The sequence below is a fragment of the Grus americana genome, chromosome 2, assembly GCF_028858705.1.
Source record: "Grus americana isolate bGruAme1 chromosome 2, bGruAme1.mat, whole genome shotgun sequence".
Lineage (NCBI taxonomy): Eukaryota > Metazoa > Chordata > Aves > Gruiformes > Gruidae > Grus > Grus americana.
Window position 1 is genome coordinate 14,904,114 of NC_072853.1, and position 19,517 is coordinate 14,923,630.

The window sequence follows — 19,517 nt, forward strand, 5'->3', positions numbered from 1 at the left end:
GTTCCTGGGGGTCCTGGTGGGCAACAAGCTGACAATGAGTCAGCAGTGTGCTGCTGCAGCAACAAAGGCAAATCAGATGCTGGGCAGCATCTGCAGGGGCATTACTAGCAGAGATAGAGATGTGATCACCCCACTCTACTCAGCGCTTGTCAGGCTGCACCTGGAGTACTGTACCCAGTTCTGGCCCCCACAAGTCAAGAAAGATGTGGACGGACTGGTGATGGTCCAAAGGAGAGCCACGAAGGTGATCAGAGGGCTGGAGAACCTGCCCTGTGAGGGAAGACTGAAGGACTTAGGTCTTTTCTCCCTGAAGAAGAGAAGGCTCAGGGAGACCTCATCACAGTACTCTGGTACTTAAAGGGTGACCACAAAGAGGACGGAGGCTCTCTCTTCACAGGTAGCCACATAGAGAGGATAAGGGGCAAGGGGTACAAGTTGCACCAGGAGAGGTTTCATCTTGATATAAGAAAAAAATTTTTTACAGTGAGAACAATCAATCAGTGGAACAACCTCCCCAGAGACACGGTGGAGTCCTCATCGCTGGAAGTTTTCAAGATGCGATTGGTCAGGGTGCTAGATAATCCCATCTAGGCTCCCTTTCCCATGAAAGGTTGGACCAGATGATCTTTTGAGGTCCCTTCCAAACTAGGCTGTTGTATGATTCTATGATTCTTCTGGCGTATAAGATTTGTTCTGCCCAAGGACAGGTTTAATTTGTTATTTCTCCCCAAAATATTTCATAGTTGCTATATAAATTTGAAGAGCAAGTTAAATGCATTGGTAGCAAAGCTTTGGAAGTCTAGCAGGCCTAGTTTACACTATAAGGCAAATGGCAAGGAAGACTTACTTTATTTCAAGCACAAATAAGTTTAAGAAGCAAAACAGACTTTTATCACAAAAGTGTGGTGTTTCTTGGTTCTGTTATCAAGTACTATCAGCCTAAAGGATTCATCTCCTAGACTTCTCATTTTCTAATCAAAAACCATTTTAAAATCCCTTTTATTAGCAGTCGAAATAATTGCAGCTTGCTTACAATTGCGACTTACTGTGTTCGCCATGGTATGAGTCTTTGCTGCGTGGTTATACGGTATTATTTTCCTTTTGTATGCCGTGTTCTAGCTGCCCTCTATGCCAAGCAAGGTAGGTGCCAGGAAAAGCAGCTGTGCATGGAGTTGAGCACAGGCAGTCACTAATCCTTTGAAAGTAAGTCCTAGGCATAGCTTTTCAAAGCTTTCTCTGATTTTTAAGGCAGATCTGAGATTGTGGTTCTGGTCTGCATGGATACAAATTTGCTCTGGCATCATCCAGAACTGTGTAGCTGTGGTCTGAATGCCACCGAACGTGGGCTAATACATTCTGCCTCTAAACGGGGCTTATCAGCCCAGTTCGGTGCCTCACCGGTATAACCAGTTCTGTTCTGGTAGGAAGAGTGGAGCTGATTTGCAAGTGGCCTGCAAAAGACTATGCAGCCATCTTGTAAGCAATATTATAATGTAGTTTTAAATTGCATGGCTGCCTCCTCCCAGGCCAGGAAGAGCTCTTATGTTCTAGTTGCCCAAAGTATTTAAAGAACTTCTAATGAACTGAAGTGCTGATTCTCATAATTTAAATAATTGCCTCTTCCTTTAAAAGCAGCTTACCCTAGTGAAATAGCAAGGGAATAGTTGGGTTTAGAATTGATATTGACTGGAAAAGTTGTATTTAAAAATTGTTGACTGAAAACTGACTGAGATCAGGAAGGAAAGTTGAACTGAGGTATTTAGAACTGAAAATACAGTAGGCTTGGGGAAGAAACAATTACATTGCTATGACTAAAATATGGAAAGCAACAGAAATGTTTTTAGAGCTGTCTATACAGGAATGATAAATACACCCTGAATTCTGAAGTAAATCAAAGCCTAAGCAACCTCTTCATTGTTTTGAGGAAATGAGAAGAGAATACTGCTGTAAAATGCTATAAAACTTAACACATCTGAGAAAAAAATTGCATAACAATTCTTTCATTTTTTGTGTAATCAGTGATGATAATACCCTGTGTTGTTTCCTATTTTGCAATGTTAGTCTAACAATCAAAGGAATTTTGTAATGAAATTTAAATTTTAAACTAACAAGCTGATTCTGTTTCCATCAGCGTCAGGCAGCAATTTTCTAGAAGCATGTGCTGATAAATTTCTAAATGCATTTTAATTACAAAGTATACTGACTTAAAAAAACTAAGGAAGGCTACTGAGAGGAGTATGCTTTCAGTTTTGTATAAGCCCTGTAATCTTCCTCTTTATATCCTATTTATAGATAATAATATTTCACAAATTCCTGTATATGAGAATTGTATGTTCAGTATTGCCTGTAGAATATATTATACTTCTGATTGCTGAAAGAATGTTTGAATATGTTCATTTTGGGAAGCACACAATATGAACATGATCATTTACGCTGTGATCTTCCCAGTCAGCGCTCACGAGTGACAGAGTTACTTGCTAATAGTCAAGTTGGTGGTTATTGAACAATTGAGGCATGAAGGAGTTTTGTGCACGTTTCTATTTCAGTGTAAAGTAAACCACCTTTTACTTTGAACTTGCGCTTTAATTAATCAAATTCCTCTTTAGTTGCAGTGGTTCAAGCTCCCTGTGTGCTAATTCAGGAAGTTGTGATTGTCTTGATCAAAATCTTTGCAGTTTATGTATATTTATAGGCATTTTATTTTATTTTCCTTTGCAGTTGATAGAAGCTATGAAGAACTACAGTGGCTACTTACTATGGTTCAGAATGATCCTGTACCCTACATAAGGTTAGTGAGTTTATTAATAAAGAGCCAGTATTTTTACTAACGCTGGAACTAAGTAAGTTCTTGGCCTGGAATGACTAGAATAGATCAAATGCTTAACTGATTAATACTTCTTCATGAAACTGTTTTTCCTTCTTGTTATTTTATATAAATTGAAATGTATTTTGATGTTTCAACAGTTCACATCTCAAAAATTAATACACTCTGTTCTTATTCTCCATTATATTATTTTTGTCTTTAATGTTGTACCCCTGTGGTGGGAAGTCTGAAGGTAGAGGTCATTTCCTGATCATAAATAAAATATATAAATAAAGTATATAAATCTGAGTTGCATATGGCAAAAAGACTTTGCACTATTTAGAAAAGACAAAGGTTGGTACGTAGTGCACACAGTGTTTTGCCAGCAAGGAGTGTAAAGCAGTTGTTAGACTGTAGATGGGGTGAAAGGATAACATGTGAAAATAGGGTGTAATTTCTGGTATTGCCTGTTTCAACTTTGTTTTCACCAATGAGTGATTGGATATTTTTCCCCTACACTTTCTTCTTATGGCCACCATTAAACAACTGAGTTTCAAAGATAAATAGTAGTACTTTTATTCCCTCTCTGTAGGTGATTTCTTACCAAGATCATAGCTGCAAGATTGTTCTGTATTTTGTTTCTGTCATTTTTGTTAATAAAAGTAGATACAGCTACACTCACTAGAGGAGGTTTAGCTTCTGTCTAGGAAGGAGATTTGATGTAATTTGATTTGTATCTTTTTAAAGAGGAGTTTAAATTTTGAATTGAGCGCTATATGTAAGCCTCTTCTAAAAGAAAAGAAAAAAAAAATCTGTAAGAGTTTTCTTGTCCCAAATGTGTAAGAGAGCAAGGGGAAAGCTGGCTATACAGAGAAAATAGTTAAAATAATAAGTAATGGAATAAATAATTATTGTCATTGATAAAATGTTTTCAAGGCCAACTTGAAAGAAAGTAAGTGGGGAAAAAAACGTATCTACTTTCAGCTCAGTGTGTAAATATTGTAAGCAAACATGGTAAGAGCAGAATCTTTATACAGCAGTGTAACTTAGGACGTGACGGTGTTCCTTTCCAGAAAAATGTGCAAGTCACGGGTTTTGGTCCTGTCATTTTGTGTCAGTCATAAACATTTAAAGTTATTTAAAACCCCTTTGGTGTCAGTGTGTAAGGAGTTTATTTGACAGTGTTGCCCCTTCTTTGTCATTGTCAAGTAAGTCTGTAGAAAAGATTGTTACTAAACAGATGAGCATGATGTAGCCTACAATTTGTACCTAACTGTTAAAAATGATGTCTAATATGATCTTGCTGCTTTACACCTTACTTTTTATCTTTAAGTTACATTGCTGATGGTAAATCTGTGTCTATGCATATTGTGGACAGAAGGAAGAGCTAAAAGCATAAAACATTGGTTAAAATTTTGGAAGAAATCCTGTATCTGAATAAGTTTGCAAGAATATTGCAAACTGAACGGACTTTGTATTCTTAGTGTGTTCATTTGGATTTAATAAAGACTTTTTTTCATTTCTTTTTTAGGCATAAGATTCTGGATATGCTGACTAAGAATCCACCTTTTACCAAGAATATGGAGTCCCCTTTATGTAACGAAGCTTTGGTGGATCAGCTTTGGAAACTGATGAATTCAGGTTGGTTTTTTGTTGGGTTGTTGGTTGTTTTGGTTTTGTTTTGGGTTTTTTATTGTAAGGTTTTTTTAAATAAATGTTGAAGACTTGCTTCAGAATATGCCAAGAGCTCTCCTAGTTGCCATAGTTAGAAATTGAAACTTCAGCCTCAGAAGTTTAGTGTCATGTATGTACCTCCAGAACTTTCTTAGTGACAGAGGGTGTCCAACCTTGTTTTCCATTCTTTTGTCTACTGCTGTAGTGTGCTCTGATGTACTTTGGCATAGAATGATTCTTTGACCCAGACATTCAAAGCAAATGTTTCCTCAAATGATGGTCTCTGTTACCTTTTTCTTTATAGTTTGCTTTAGATTAGATAGTCTCTCTTTGTCCTCTTTTACTAAACTCTGAGAGAATATGAGAGGATAACATTTGTATAGATAATTTAAATGAGATTTTTAGAAGTGTATTATAAACCTAAGGCTCAATTTGCCTTGTGTGATTAGGAAATATCCTAATGAGAGAAGGGCTTGCATCTTTACCATTGACCCGTTTTTCATTACTGAAGCAGTTTTATCCAGTCCTGACAAACTGCCCTTTAACATCTGGCACATTACTACGTAGATTACATAAAACGTTTATATAGCTTTTTTAGGTCATTGAAGGCTGTCTGTTCTCTGTGTATCATTATTTTTAGTGTTTAAAAGTTTACAGCTACACTCCAGGGGTTGAAATGGGGAGACTACTAGTAGTTCAGTTTTGTAGGATTTGCCAAGTGTCAGGCACAGAAAATAAACAGTTTTGATGTTCCCATCAGAGAGTTTGTTTTTCCTTTTTCTTGAGAGAAGAGTGTGTGCAGTGTTACTTACAACCATTACCTCTTTTTGCAAGGAACAAATAGGGTATACATTCTTATTATGATTCATGGGGCTTTAAGTACTTAAATTTCTATGCATCAAGATGACATAATGTTTCCATTTATTTTCTGTAAGGGATAACTGTAGCATTCCAAGGTGCCTTGAAAAAAATGTTTGTTTGTGCGAGACAAGTTAGTAGCCAGGTTTAAAGCTGCTTGAACCTAGAATCATGAGTTGCTTTCATTTAACATAAGCACATGCAGTAGAAAACAGACGCTGATTGATATATCTAATCTTTTTTTTTTTCTTCTGTGTTAATCTGCATTAAATTGATAATGCTCACAAGTTCCAAAGATTGCAGAGAAATTCAGCAACCAATTGTATTTAAGCTTAGCTGCTCCACTGGAAAAGGAGAGAGATACTGAATGGAAATTCATCATATCATTTTAAGATGTACTAGTTTAAGAAGTTTAATAAATTATTTATTGTTAAAATATTAGAATATGTTTTAAATTAATATTTGTGAATGTGTCATTCTTTGGAGAGTATTTTAATGTTAGAAATGTCCAGGTTAATACTCATATCGCTTTCACTTGTAACTGGGTAAGTGTATGTACAGCTAAGCTTACTCAAAACACTCTTTATCCTCATGAAACTCAGTATTTACAGGGATAGATCTTGTAATTTTGCTTTGTGCTAAGTCTTGCACAGCCACATTAACATGGCAGTTGGCGCATCTGTGCCTTGTTTATTAGATATAGTTGTATTCCTGCTGTGGAACAATATGTTCAATAAACTTGCAATCAGTCAAGAGCTGGGCTGAGTTAACACCAACATCACTGTATTTGCAGCATTGTACCAGATGTTAGATGTCTTTCTGTTGTGATTGGTGCCAAACGTGCTCTGACCATTTGTGTATGAAGATAGAAAAGCAGTACACAGTTTGCAGTAAAAAAATAAAATCGATGAAGCATTGCGTTGTGCAATAAGAATACATATCTCCAGTATGAAAACAAATTGAAGAATTGAGTATCCAGTGAAGTACGTGACACAGTAGTTACATCAAAAAGCATGTCTGTGCATTGCTGGTTTATGTTCTCCATCAGTGCAGTTTCCAGAGGGTTCGGTTCTCAGTCACACTTAAGGCTCCTACTAAGTTTCCTGGAATACATAGGCACATGCAACCAAACCCACTGATTCAGGAAGCCAGTTTGGTAACAAAATGTTCTATTTAATTGTGTGATAGTAAAACCTAGAGTGAAACTTTAAAAATAAAAGCATATGGGTATGATTATTTTCCTTTTATTTTTCATTATGTTGTTATAGCACTTAGTTTCCCAGTCTCCTTCCACTAAACACCTCCGGCTTACAACCCAAACAACTTAAAGCCCTCCTTTTAAACAGGATGTGGCAGGTGAGTTTGAGTCAATAAGAGGCAGGAATAATGAGGGAAGTGTATCTTAAGCCAGAAAATGTCATACTCTGGTGGATTCAGATCACTTAAACTGTCTTATTTGTGGGGGAGGAGAAGATTTTTTCTCTGTATTAACAATAATCTCTTTTGGATTTTAGGAACTTCACATGACTGGAGATTACGATGTGGTGCTGTGGACCTTTATTTCACACTTTTTGGCCTCAGCAGACCTTCTTGTTTACCCTTACCAGAACTTGGACTTGTTCTTAATCTAAAAGAAAAGAAGGCTGTACTTAATCCAATGATTATCCCTGAATCAGTTGCAAATAATCAGGAACCTGTGAATAGTACTAGCAATCACGGACAGTCAGTGGGATTTCAGAACACCGTAAGCACAAACCATCTGCATACATCCCATTCAGCTGGCTCTGAGTCTTTGTGTTGGTTGCTGATTTAATTTTGTATTGTGTTCAAGCTTCTCATGCCTTACCTAAGCTACCTTTATACCTTGTTACTCTTTATTCCTTCCGCTTGAAAAGCTGGCATATACCTTAACTTTTTGTTTAAACTGTTTTGCATACCGTATGCAAGCTTTTTACTTGTTGTTTCTAGTCTCATCATTTCTGTTCTTTATAAAACTTTACTTTTTCTGTGTTGCTTATGAGACATGAAATGATTCACAGAAATGTTTGATGCTGTGATGAAAACTTTTTTATTAGACTAAGAATATTGCTTATAGGCAAGTTATGCAATTTTTCAAAACAAAAATTTTTATCAGTAAATTTCTTACATCTTCAAATACATGGATATAACTCTTCCTAAACAACTTTGAGACTTGAATCTGATGATTTAGTACTGTGCTCTGAAGGATTTGTAACAACTTCTGAAAAATCGCATACATTAAGTTATCGCATACATTAAGATATCTTTCTGGCTTTGGAGGCTTCAGTCCTAACATATAGTCCATTGTGTAGTTAGAAAACGGATCTTACAAGCTATTCAAGTGATACTTTTCTTAAAAATAACTGCCACTGATGCAAGACTAAGTCTTTTGTTGGACAAATTTAATTATGAGGGGGGGAAAAAACTCAACAGACATGGAAATAATGAGTAATTTTCTTAACAGTTTCAAAAACTACATTTGATTGAAACTGCTTAGGAGTAAATCTGGAAAGAGAATGTGAACATATGGCTAGCATGTTTGATACTCTTTCCACCCTTTTGAATGATGTACTGTTGCTTTATCAATCCCATAGTTAATTTCTAAATCCTTTTTATTCAGAAGAATACTGATTGCAAATTATCACAGTACCTTGCAGGCTATTTCCAGTAGGGGGAGGAAATTACGATGGAGTCAAGTATCATTAGAGCTATCCTACATATTTACAGAACATGTAACAAGTCCTAATTAGCTGCGCACAGATATCAGAATTAAATAGCAGGAGACATTTTGTTGGCAGATTTCCAGGCTGCAATCCAGTGAACGTCCACACTTTCAGCAGCCAGACTATCTTAATCAAAAAATTTCCTCTTAACTCTTCTTTTTCCTATGCTGTCCTCTCCCTTGTGCTAGCACAGTTGTTGCTGCATAGTGAGCTGGATCAGGGGAGGATCAGGTTGAAAAATACCTTTTTTTATGAACAGATATTTCCTGCTGGGTCAGTTTCCTGGTCCAGTTCATGATGTAGTTATACAAATGCTTGAGGCGGCCCAGGACAGAAATGTATGGGGAAGGGGAAGAGGCTGCTGCTTTAGCAGCAGTACTGGCTTACACTGGGCTGAAAATACAGCATTAGTATAAGCCTCAATTCACACTTCATCCATTGTATCTTCTCCTATGCCTCATCTCCATTCTCCTACCCCTTACTTTAAGATTACCGTTTTCGCTGTAACTCCTCCAAAATTCAGGGAACTCATTTTCCTTGTGGAAAAAAACCCAAACCAGTAATATAAAACAAAGGCTGCCTCTCACATCAGCCAAAGTTTATCCAAAAGTGTTTCACAACAGCAGTGTGTTGGGTTAAATAATAGGGATTAAAAAGGGAAATACATATTGGAGGTAAAAAAGAATTAACAGGTAACAGAATAAATAGAGTAACTAGATTCTTTAAAGCAGACTGTATATTCTGAGAGCATAAACATGTCAAAATCAGTACCAATAGACTTGTGTCACTTGATTTGCTGAGAACAGAAAAAGTTGCCCACTTCATAAAATTGAATTTGAATTGTTCAGGGCAAGAGTTTGTGGGACTGGAGTGCCCTTTGTAGGACAGAGGAAGAGCAGTTCAGTGGAGCAGCACATGCTCTTGAGCGTCTATGATACAGTTTTTATCTAGTTTTTAGTGGGCTTTTAATTGGGTTTGTTTCTGTGGGTACTTCATTTTTCCTTTTATATTCTGTGTATTGGACTTGTTGGAACACCTGTCTCCTGTTTTAATGACTATATGTGTAATTTAGTAGACTCTCCTGCTAGTTTTATATTCCTTTGACCCTGTTTTTGTTGATAATCTAAGCAATAATTTACAAAACAGGTTAACTCTTTTTAATAAATATTGTTGTAACATCAAAAAAACTCCCCAAGTTATACCTCCTCGTTATGATTTGTATTCAACAAAGTAAGCGTTAGCTTTTAAAGCTAACTAAAGGAAGATTTAGCTAAATCCCATGCGTAGATCAGAGGCTATCACAGTTTTTCAACTGAGATTTGGACTGAGGAGAGTCTGCGAGGCACAGATTTATAGAAAGGCTATTCAGGGGCAGCAAATGTTGTTGCACACCAACAGTACCATGATTGTGAGAAGGGACAGAAAAGATGCCAATGCTAGATATGTGGAGGGAGCAGGGATAGAAGGAAAGAGAAACTATGTTTGTAGGAGAGGTTGGCACAAATCCATACAGGGTTTTAGAAAATACTTTTTGCCAGAACTACAGGGAAAACTTTGTTCAAATCACCCACTTTACTCAGAAGTGTTTTCAGCTATCAGGTCTCTTTTAGGCTGAAACATGGCTCTTGCTATCTTCTAATTTTGGTCTTTTAATGCTGCTTCAGGAGGATGATCATCTTATTAAGGAAACAGCATCCAGCATTTCTGGTCATCAGCAGGGGGTGAAGAGGAAGGCTGATATGCCACTCGGGTCTCCATTGGAGCCAGGGCAAATACTAGAGAAGAATGAAGACAGTAAAGTCAAACTCAAAATCAGAGTAAGAAATGGAAATTCAACTTGCACAATATGTAGGATATTCAGAGTAACAGCAGAGGCTTCTGCTGACTTCCCTTAAAGCTGTGTTCAAACAAAAGATATGTTGTGTATATGTGTACAGTAGTTGTTACGCTTACTTTGGCAAAATCATTTCCCATCAGATTCTTTATTGGCTGGCAAGAACTAAAGTTGACAGTTAATGCTCTTGTTCACACAGCTTCACGGTAAATTAAAAAGAAGAAAACACAGTGACCCTTTTTAATTTTACTGAATTTTTATTCCTTTGCAGTGGTAGATATCACTTCCTTTCCCTCTCACCCCCAGTTTTCCTCAAAAATAAAATATTTTAAGTTCTATCTAGTGATATTCCTATGAATTATTAGCATCTGCTTATTTTTTTTCCTGATATCTTAGTTCTCAAACTCTCAAGAAGAGGAGGAAATTGATATGGATACAGTTCATGACAGTCAAGCCTTTATTTACCATCATTTGAATATGTTGGAGAGACCATCCACACCAGGTACAGTAAATCTATTGGCAAAACGATAGTGTGAATTTTTCAAGTATTTCAGTTGTGGGGGGTTTTTTTGCTACTGCTTATTCGCATGCATATAGTGCTGGTAAGCGTTAAATGTTAACTGAATTCAAGGAATTGTGTAAAGGGTGTATAAGAACATTTCTTTAGCTTCCAATATATTTATAGATAACTGTGTACATGTGTATTTTCATACATATCTAAGGCAATTATGTATTGTGCTTATAAAAGTGAAAAGTGTAGAAATTAATAAAATAACATAAAGCTGAAATCGAAGCCCATAAGCAATTAGGTAAAATTTATTTTGCCATAGTTGTCATTTAAAAAATAATAATTTTGAAGATTAACTTCAAAAAAAATTAGGAAGACTATTCAGGTTAAAAACAAATCTCTAATCTTAATGATTTATAACAACATCAGTAGTTAAAAAACATGCAAGCCTCAAAGATGCTTAGAAGGGCTTTTCAAAGTTGAAAAGTTTGCATCTATTGAGTAAAACAGTTTCATTTCAAGCACTTCCTTTTCTTTTACTGCTTCTCTTAGTATCTTTTTCATAAAATATTTGACAAAATTACTTCTCAAAGAATAGTCTTTGTTAGAAACTTTAAGACAGGCTGAATTTCACTGATGAACTTCCACCTTCTTTGCTTATCTGTCACTAGCAAATAAATTCAGTGGCTAGTCTCATTTTCTCAAAGTATTTTAAACCACATTTCTGAAGTTTAGTTTCAGAAAGTGCCAGTGGAGCTAAGATGAGGTAGTGTGTATGTAGCAAGCATTTTGAAAGATCTTTGGTACGCATCCAAAACAAGGTTTTAAGGTTGCAGTACTGCACCGTGTAAAAGTGAAGTATTTGGCCTTAGAAGTAGGATTCAGAGTAATTACCCTCTTGCTTGTTTTTCTGTTTTAATCCAGTGGTTGCCTAATGTAAAACACAAGTAGACCTTAGCAGCAGGATCTGGAACCTTGATTCCATCTTGAGTGCCCTAAGTCCTGAGCTACACTGACGGGTGACCTCATCTGCATTCCCTGTGACCTTGCAATTTAGTGGCCCCGTTTGAGAGGGGCTGGTGGTTGTTCCTGCTCCGAGTATCCTGCTGAGGCTGGTGCCTTGGTGCTGGCCAGGAGCGTGGAAGCTGTAGGCTCATACTCCCATAGGGCCTAGGACTTCACGTTTTTACTTCCTTGGCAGATGCTCTAGCCACTAAGGGGTTTTGGTTTTTTGGTTTGGTTTTTTTTTTAATAAAAGGTAACTGCTGTCATTGTACAGCTAACAAATTAAGTTCATATGGGGACATAAAACACAGGGAGGTCCAGTTTCTAGATTCCAGATGGCCTTTGGTTAATGACATATGCCTGTACAGCCCGCTCCACCAGGATGGATTTGTTGTTAGATATGTAGAGTAGCAAAACTCACAACTTTTTGCCTAAATCATAGGCATTTTAGCAGAGTAAATGGAAGGCTGCATATAGGTTGCTCTCATGAACTTAGGAGCCTAATTCTGCACAGCCTTTACTTTTAACCTCTCAGAACTGCTTTGTATTTTGTTCTCAGTGTTATGGTCAACCATCACATTTCAGTTATGGCAAAGAATGACAACATCCAGGGTATGCGAGTATGAAGACGATCCGCTGAGGATTAGTATTTGTAACTCTTACATGATATTTTGCAACAAATTTTTTTACTAGATTTACACACTCTATGGAATATAAAGTCATAAACAAAACTCTGCCAAATACTTCACAAATGGGACTTACGGGACCCTCTGCACGCCAGCTCTGTGTTCCAGGACTGTTGCATATTAAGTTTGCACTAGAGTTCAGAAAAGGTAAAGTCTGATCAGGAGCAGAGTAGTGGCCAGTTGACTGCCACTTTTGTAGACCTACAGCAGACAAAAGCTACTTCGCGCTTCACTTGTGTGCTGAATGACCTCCTCACCTCTGCCATTTAGGCATTCAGCGCACTGGAATATATTTTCTTTCCTAGGTAATAAATGAGACAAATGCTGGATTTTGCTACAGAATTCATTTAAATAATAAGCCTTTGAAAAGCATTATTTTTAAACACTTCAGATTAATTTCATTTTCTTTGGTTTGTGCGGTTAGAAGCAGTTCCACTCCAGATATTCTTTGCTTCTAAAATTTCACCTGTTTCTTATTCTTAGCATTTTTCTTAGAAGCAGAGATGTATGAATTTTAGACTGAGTAAATAAAGACAGTTCAATCTTTAGGAAATGGCATACTTCTGAGAAGAAATGCCAAGCAGATGGGGAGAAATAAAAGCATATGTAAATAAAATTGTTCACACATAGGAGTGTTCTGTTTTACAAAGGAATCACAGATAATATTTCCTGAGGGCTTTTGAGTTTTTGCAGCAGTGACGGAGGATGGGTGCACTTCAGTGAGTGATTATTGTGAAACAGATTGACAAGAGGTTCTGAAATGGCCTCAGTATCTTGCTGGTAAATCTGTAAGATCTTCTATCTGCCTCAGTTCTGTGACTCTGACTTGGAAGGCAGCGAGCTCTTAGTCCATGCTCAGTTTTCCTCTCACAGCTGTGGGTTATGTCCCCACATGTCACATGAAGTGTTAGGTCATCAGCCAAACGCAGCCTGCGAACAGCAGCTGCCAGGAGGAAGTTCATGTTGGGTCTAAATCCTGCCGTATCTGTGTATTCTTTTTTTTTAACACTCCCCACACCACCCTGAATGGTAATTTGGATTTGCTCGAGTTGATGTAACTCCCATAAAGCCAGGAAAATATTATTTTCCTTTCAAAGCTTTTTTTTTTTCCTGTATGCTTCTGCTCATGGATGAGAAAGGTTAGTATTGAGACACACTGCAAGGGCAATAAAAGAAGTCTTGTACTACAACTCTTGCAGGATTACAGGTTTCAGTACTATAGTTACAGCACCTTTCATAGTTATTCATATAGAAAACATTTTAAATCCTACTAAAGCATCCTGTCTATGATAATAGAACTGTGGACTCTGGTAGTTATAAGGGTTTCTGAGCATTTTTCAAGAAGGTATTAAAACAAACAAAACATCAGTTGTGAACTGTCTGAAGAATGCTGTTGTGTTGATTATTCATCTACCCTAAGGACTAGAAACATGGCAGCCTCCTTTGAGCCTCTAAAGCTGTGCAAGGTCACGTTACTAATGCAAGAACAGATTATTCGCTACTAAATCATCAAGAATAGTAGTAACACTCCCTACTCTTATCTTAAGATCAAAAGAATTTCAAGATCAGATTATCTGTAAGCAGTAGATTTAAACTCTCATTTCAGACTGTAAGGTGACTTGTCATGTGTTGTTGACTTCAGTGAAATCAGATTAAGACGCTTCTTTATTTACTTTGATACTTTCAAATGACTGAAATATTATACTTCAAAATTAGCCTTGAAAAAGTTGTGCTGTATGTGTCAGTGGTTATTGATTGGCCTGTTCTTTTCTGCTTCCAAAATAGAAACCTGCCTGTAGCCTGTGTGATCTACCAGTGAAGTTACATATCGTTATGGCTTAACAGGTCATCACTGATAAACGTTTAATTAGAATTAAGCAGTTCTTTCTCTGAGTGCATTCAGGAACAGTGAGCTGTGAGGACACATCCTGAGCCTTCAAACTCAGATCAGAAAAAAACCTTTGGCCATTCTATTAATCCATTTAATGTTTTCCAGGAAAATCAAAATAGAAATTTCCACTGCTGAGCTTGTACATCTCTGTTTACCATGTAGATGTACATGAAACATTGAAGGTCTGGACCACACTCATCCGTGTTGATGGATTGTGGTCTTGTTTATCACAGTTACTGTCTGCAGTTTCAGGAAATAACAGTTTAGCTGGATTGAATTGTTTCTGGAAGGTTTTGAAACTGGATACAGCCCATACTGCAGTAAAGTGTAGAGGGAAACTGCTGCACCCATGATGTTTATACAGTACATTTACAACAGTAGATTTGAGCCTGTGCAAATGCAAATCACCGCATTTCCAGTGTGGATACAGTTGTTAATAGGAGTTCAGTCTGAACTCTACAAGAAGCCCAGTGCTCCACAGCTCGGCGGGGTTACCAGGGTTAGCTGTAAGAGCACCAGCACCTCAAAGTTCAGCCCTTGGTGGCTTCCTGCCAAAAAGGGTTACCGAAACATCAGCACACAGGCAAATAGATAAATGAACGCTTCTTGGGTGTGAGGACACCACTGACAATGATGGAATTTTGCTTTACTTTTTAAGGAGGGAAAAGCTGTTACAACTGTTCTGTTTGACTACTCTTTAATAACATATAGTGTCAATATAGTATCTGTTACATATGTTGACTTTATTACCTAAAATATAACTGCTTTCAGACTGGTAATTCATAGGCTTTTGAGGTTCTGTAGATAATTTTGCCTCACTGAAATAGTATGTGGTTAATTGTACACTTCACAAGGAAGGGTGTGTTCAAGTACTTTACCCTTAAGTGCATGAAAGCAGCTTTAATACAAATGCAAGCCCTGCAGATAAGGTGACAAAATAAATGAGAATTGCATCAGTGTGTGGCTGCTGTGTGTCAGCTACATGATTTAATAAAAACAACATAGTATTGTAGCTGTGACTGAGAAAACAACTGATCACTCTCAAACCTAGGAGATGGATAAGGCTAGCAACTACATTTTCAAGTGAACTACCTGAAACTGTTAGAGGCACAAAGTATTCTGAATTGACTTACTGATTTAAATGTTCTTTTTCTCTAGAGTATACTCTAGAGTATAAAAGTAGGTAAAACACTGTACCCAACAGCATTGTTCCAACATTCGTGCACTGATGATTCTTAAAAAAGAAAAAAACTTACCCTAGATAATTGATGAATAGGATGTTGTTACTATCTGGCAGTGATTTTTATTATGACAGAAAATGTTACTTTAAAGTTTATCAAGATCTAAACCCCTTTCATTCTAAAACTAAACTGTGAGATCTGTGTTTTCATATTCTATTCTCTCACAATATCTACAGCATTTGTATCGGTTCCAGTGACAAGGTGTGCACAAAGTTTCTGATCTTTCTCCCATGGGACAGTAATCTTGTCTAATTTTAAACACCTACCCAGCTAGCTGGAACACCGCAAAGCCAATAATTGCATTGGAATCTCCACATCCCAAACAGAAGGAGATCCAAGTGGATAGACACATGCATGTGCATTTTCTTCCAAGGAATGTTACTGACCCTTTCAGAAGCAAGCTCCTGGGCTCACCCTCCGCTTATTGTGTGTTTCTGTGATTTGAGAAACCCGGGTTCCAGTCCTGCTCCCGCAGCCAGGAGGAAGCCGGTTCCCTGGAGGAAAAGGGAGTGCTCCGGACCTCCTTGCAGCAGTCCTGCTACCCCCCTTGACGTGAGGATGATATTAATGCCCTGTAAAGCAATTCCTGTTTAGCCTTGCTTTCCTAATTCGGCAAGGTCCTGGCATGACCTTTAAATGGATGTTAATTAAAAAGAAATTAAAATGAAGAAAAAGTGTTCTGCAAGTTTAACGATGAATTTTACAGATACAAAGCTGTAAAATTTTGTTATAGGGTCCATTTTACAGACAACTGAGTTTGATGCTCTGTGTACGTTCTATCTGAGCCATCATCCAGGATCAATATATTTTATTCCTGATTTCAAAGCACTGTAACAGTAGGAGCAAATTTTCTGGATAGCTATTATTTTCGCTGTTAAAACCCCAACAGATTATAGCTTTTATTGACCTCTGTGAATACAGTGTATCTGTACTCTTAGTACTGGCTCAGTGAAAGTAGATTTTTGTCATGACATTCTTTCATTTCTTATTGACATTTGTGCCTTATTACCAATATTGACTGTCTCCTTAAGCATCAGTGGCCCTTGGGTTGCATTTGGATCCCATTTCTCCCCTCCCTGAAGATCTTCCTGCCTTTTTCAGTTTCCAGGTGCTCATCACCACCCCTTCAGTCCTGTTGGCTTAAGCTACTGTTGTATTTGCTCCCTAACGTGCTCCAGTCAATAGTGTTTAACTACTTTAAACAGTGATTTTTTTTTTTTTTTTTAAATAACCTACCTGAAATAAGTAAAGAAGTGATAAAGCAGACTGGTGCCTTAGCAGAGCTGGTAGTTTAGTAAACAGCAGGAAATTTGCACAAGTGGCAGGTAGTGCAAGAGTGTCAAGAGAGTCTGTTTGATTGTGTCCTTGGTCTTCACTGGCACTTGGCACTGCTGCTACATCATCCCTGCAGGCTCAAGCCCGTGTCCTTATACTAGTTATACTGCGTTAACATTTTTAAAGCTCAGGCTTAGCTTTGGTTTGAGGTTGTTACAAATGTAGTGTCTAGACTTACAGGTTCAGTTTCCATATAAAAATAACTACAGCTCCATTAGTTCTAAATTGTGGAAAGTTTTAAGGGTTTGTGTCATGTGTGGGGTTTTTTTTTTTTTTTCAAGTTGATTTTAGTTTGCCTTGTATAGTTTAATGCATCATGTGTCTGTAGCTTGAGAACATGTCAGAATGTGCTCTGTACCTCAGATAATCTTTTGTATGTCTTTTATGGACAAACACTGATTGATCTTCTTCAGGCTTTTTGCCACAACCTTTATTTCTGTGTTACTAGAAGCTGTGTTGTGTCACTGCCACAGTGCACCTTTAACTACTGTAGCCTATTTTAATGGTGTCAAATAATGTGTGCTTTGATTTTCTGAGGTACAGCCTCCAGCCATTTCTTTTCTAATGGCCCGAGTCAGACATGCTCCTTTTTCCAGCCTTTTGTCTTCTGTTTAATTGCTGATTTTACATCCTTGCAGCTGCTAAAGAAAATTTTCTTACTGGTCTAAAAGCTGTATGCTTTAGAGGAATGAGCTCAGGTTATGGGGATAGGTTTAGGTACCGGTAGGAGTTCCTTAAGAGAAACATTATTAGAAAGAGTTAAACTGTGAAGCAGTCTTGTACCTTTTTGCATCAAATACACTATACTTCTGTGCTGTCTTCATTGTCAAGAACGGCTCCCGGTAACAATGTAAAAAAGCTGTAGTAGAGGTGGGCCTGTGCAAATCTCATGAAGTTCAACAAGGCCAAGTGCAAGGTCCTGCACATGGGTCAGGGAAATCCCAAACACAACTATAGGCCGGGCGAGGAATGGATTGGGAGCAGCCCTGAGGAGAAGGACTTGGGGGTATTGATTGATGGGAAGCTCAACATGAGCCGGCAGTGTGTGCTTGCAGCCCAGAAAGCCAACCGTGTCCTGGGCTGCATCAAAAGAGGTGTGACCAGCAGGTCGAGGGAGGTGATCCTGCCCCTCTACTCTGATCCTGTGAGACCCCACCTGGAGTACTGCGTCCAGCTCTGGGGGCCCCAGTACAGGAGAGACATGGAGCTGTTGGAGAGAGTCCAGAGGAGGGCCACAAAGCTGATCAGAGGGCTGGAGCACCTCTCCTATGAGGACAGGTTGAGAGAGTTGGGCTTGTTCAGCCTGGAGAGGAGAAGGCTCTGGGGAGACCTTATAGCAGCCTTCCAGTACCTGAAGGGGGCTACGAGAAATCTGGTGAGGGACTGTTTATCAGGGAGTGTAGTGACAGGACAAGGGGTAATGGGTTTAAGCTGAAGGAGGGCAGATTTAGATTAGGTATTAGGAGGAAAGTCTTTACTGTGAGGGTGGTGAGGTGCTGGCACAGGTTGCCCAGAGAGGTTGTGGATGCCCCCTCCCTGGAAGTGTTGAAGGCCAGGTTGGATGGGGCTTTGGGCCACCTGGTCTAGTGGAGGGTGTCCCTGCCTATGGCAGGGGGGTTAGAACTAGATGATCTTTGAGGTCCTTTCCAACCCAAACCATTCTGGGATTCTATGATTCTATAGTAACTGTGCATTGAAGTCAACAAATAGAAGTTTGAATTTGTGTGCATATCTTCTGTCTGCCATAATATACATAAAAAAGTAAAATCGCTGTGAGTTCTAACAATAAATCTTTGCATTGATAACATCAGCTTACTGATTAAATAAGAAAGTTTTTAAAAAAACTTGCTTATTAGAGATTTTAAGTCTGTAGGAAACTATTATACTGTGTCTAGCCTCCTTCATAACATCAGCAGAATTTTATATTGTACCATATTCACATCTTGCAGTGGAGCTCAAACATATTTCTAAAAAACCATCACTTTTGCTGTTTAAGACTTTAAGCAATAGAGATTCCACCGTGTCCCATAGTAAATCATTGATTATCCTCACTGTAAAAATGTTTTGTATTTCTATTGTGACTTCTAAACACTGCAAACAGATGCAGATTTTGTTTTCCAGCCATATTTAAAAACAAACAAACAAAAACCAGAACAGCTGTACTGTCTAGAAACTTTCCTATATATGTGCTTGATTGAATCAGTTCTTAATCTTTTGGATAAGGCTGGAAAGATTGCATGCAAATCTTTCTCAATGCTTGTTTGTCATACTACAGGGAGCTGGCTCTTCAGATTTCCAGGAATCATTACCATAGACGAATCATTCTTGCCTTCAAAAATACAAAAAACAACCTAACAAAGATGTACTGGGATAAAAAAAATCCATTTTTAAATAAACAGAAAAAGATGATTGCAAAGTATATATAACATGATTCCTTGTTATTTAACAGGAGTATTTTTGCCAAAATCTGGAGTGGGGGGCGAACCCCCAAACATTTAGAGCAGCTGTGAAGAAAATCCATTTTAAGTAAAACTTGAAGGTGTAGTTGCCTTCAAAAATCTGATGGTGCTTTTCCACATTTGTTCAGTAGTTAAAGCACGTTCTTACAATGTGAGTGATGTGATTCAATTTCTGCCCAAAGGAATCTGAGCATTTCTACCTTCAAGTGTTTCCCCTTGTTAACAGTGTTATTGTGAGATTATTGCCCTTTAATCCCTGCTACTGAAGCTATTGCAGTTTGTATGGAATAATGAAATATTAAATGTGCCAAAGACAGAATGAGAAAGTCATTCAGGAATTGAGAGGTCATGGATCAGATTTTCCTTCCTCAGATCCCAATACCAGGCTTACTCAACACATAAGTAGTTTAAGTCTATTTGTGAAATATATACTAATAAAGATGGTGTCATTGTCTGCATTGGAATTTGCTTTTTGTTTAACG

At 37.9% G+C, this 19,517-nt stretch overlaps 1 protein-coding gene across 5 annotated transcripts in view; it reads left to right on the plus strand.

Moving 5' to 3' along the window:
- TAF2 (TATA-box binding protein associated factor 2) overlaps positions 1-19,517 on the plus strand; it is a 64,058-nt gene that overhangs the window by 42,313 nt on the left and 2,228 nt on the right. For 3 of the 5 annotated variants that reach the window (XR_008575810.1, XM_054816123.1, XM_054816124.1), the window contains exons 21-25: positions 2,719-2,788; positions 4,335-4,444; positions 6,850-7,079; positions 9,741-9,893; positions 10,307-10,412. Coding sequence is in view for 4 of the 5 variants with exons in the window: in XM_054816123.1 (XP_054672098.1) it covers positions 2,719-2,788; positions 4,335-4,444; positions 6,850-7,079; positions 9,741-9,893; positions 10,307-10,412 (669 nt within the window). In the remaining variant the exon portion in view is untranslated. The remainder of the gene's footprint in view (positions 1-2,718; positions 2,789-4,334; positions 4,445-6,849; positions 7,080-9,740; positions 9,894-10,306; positions 10,413-19,517) is intronic. The other 2 variants (XM_054816126.1, XM_054816127.1) reach the window with 1 other exon arrangement.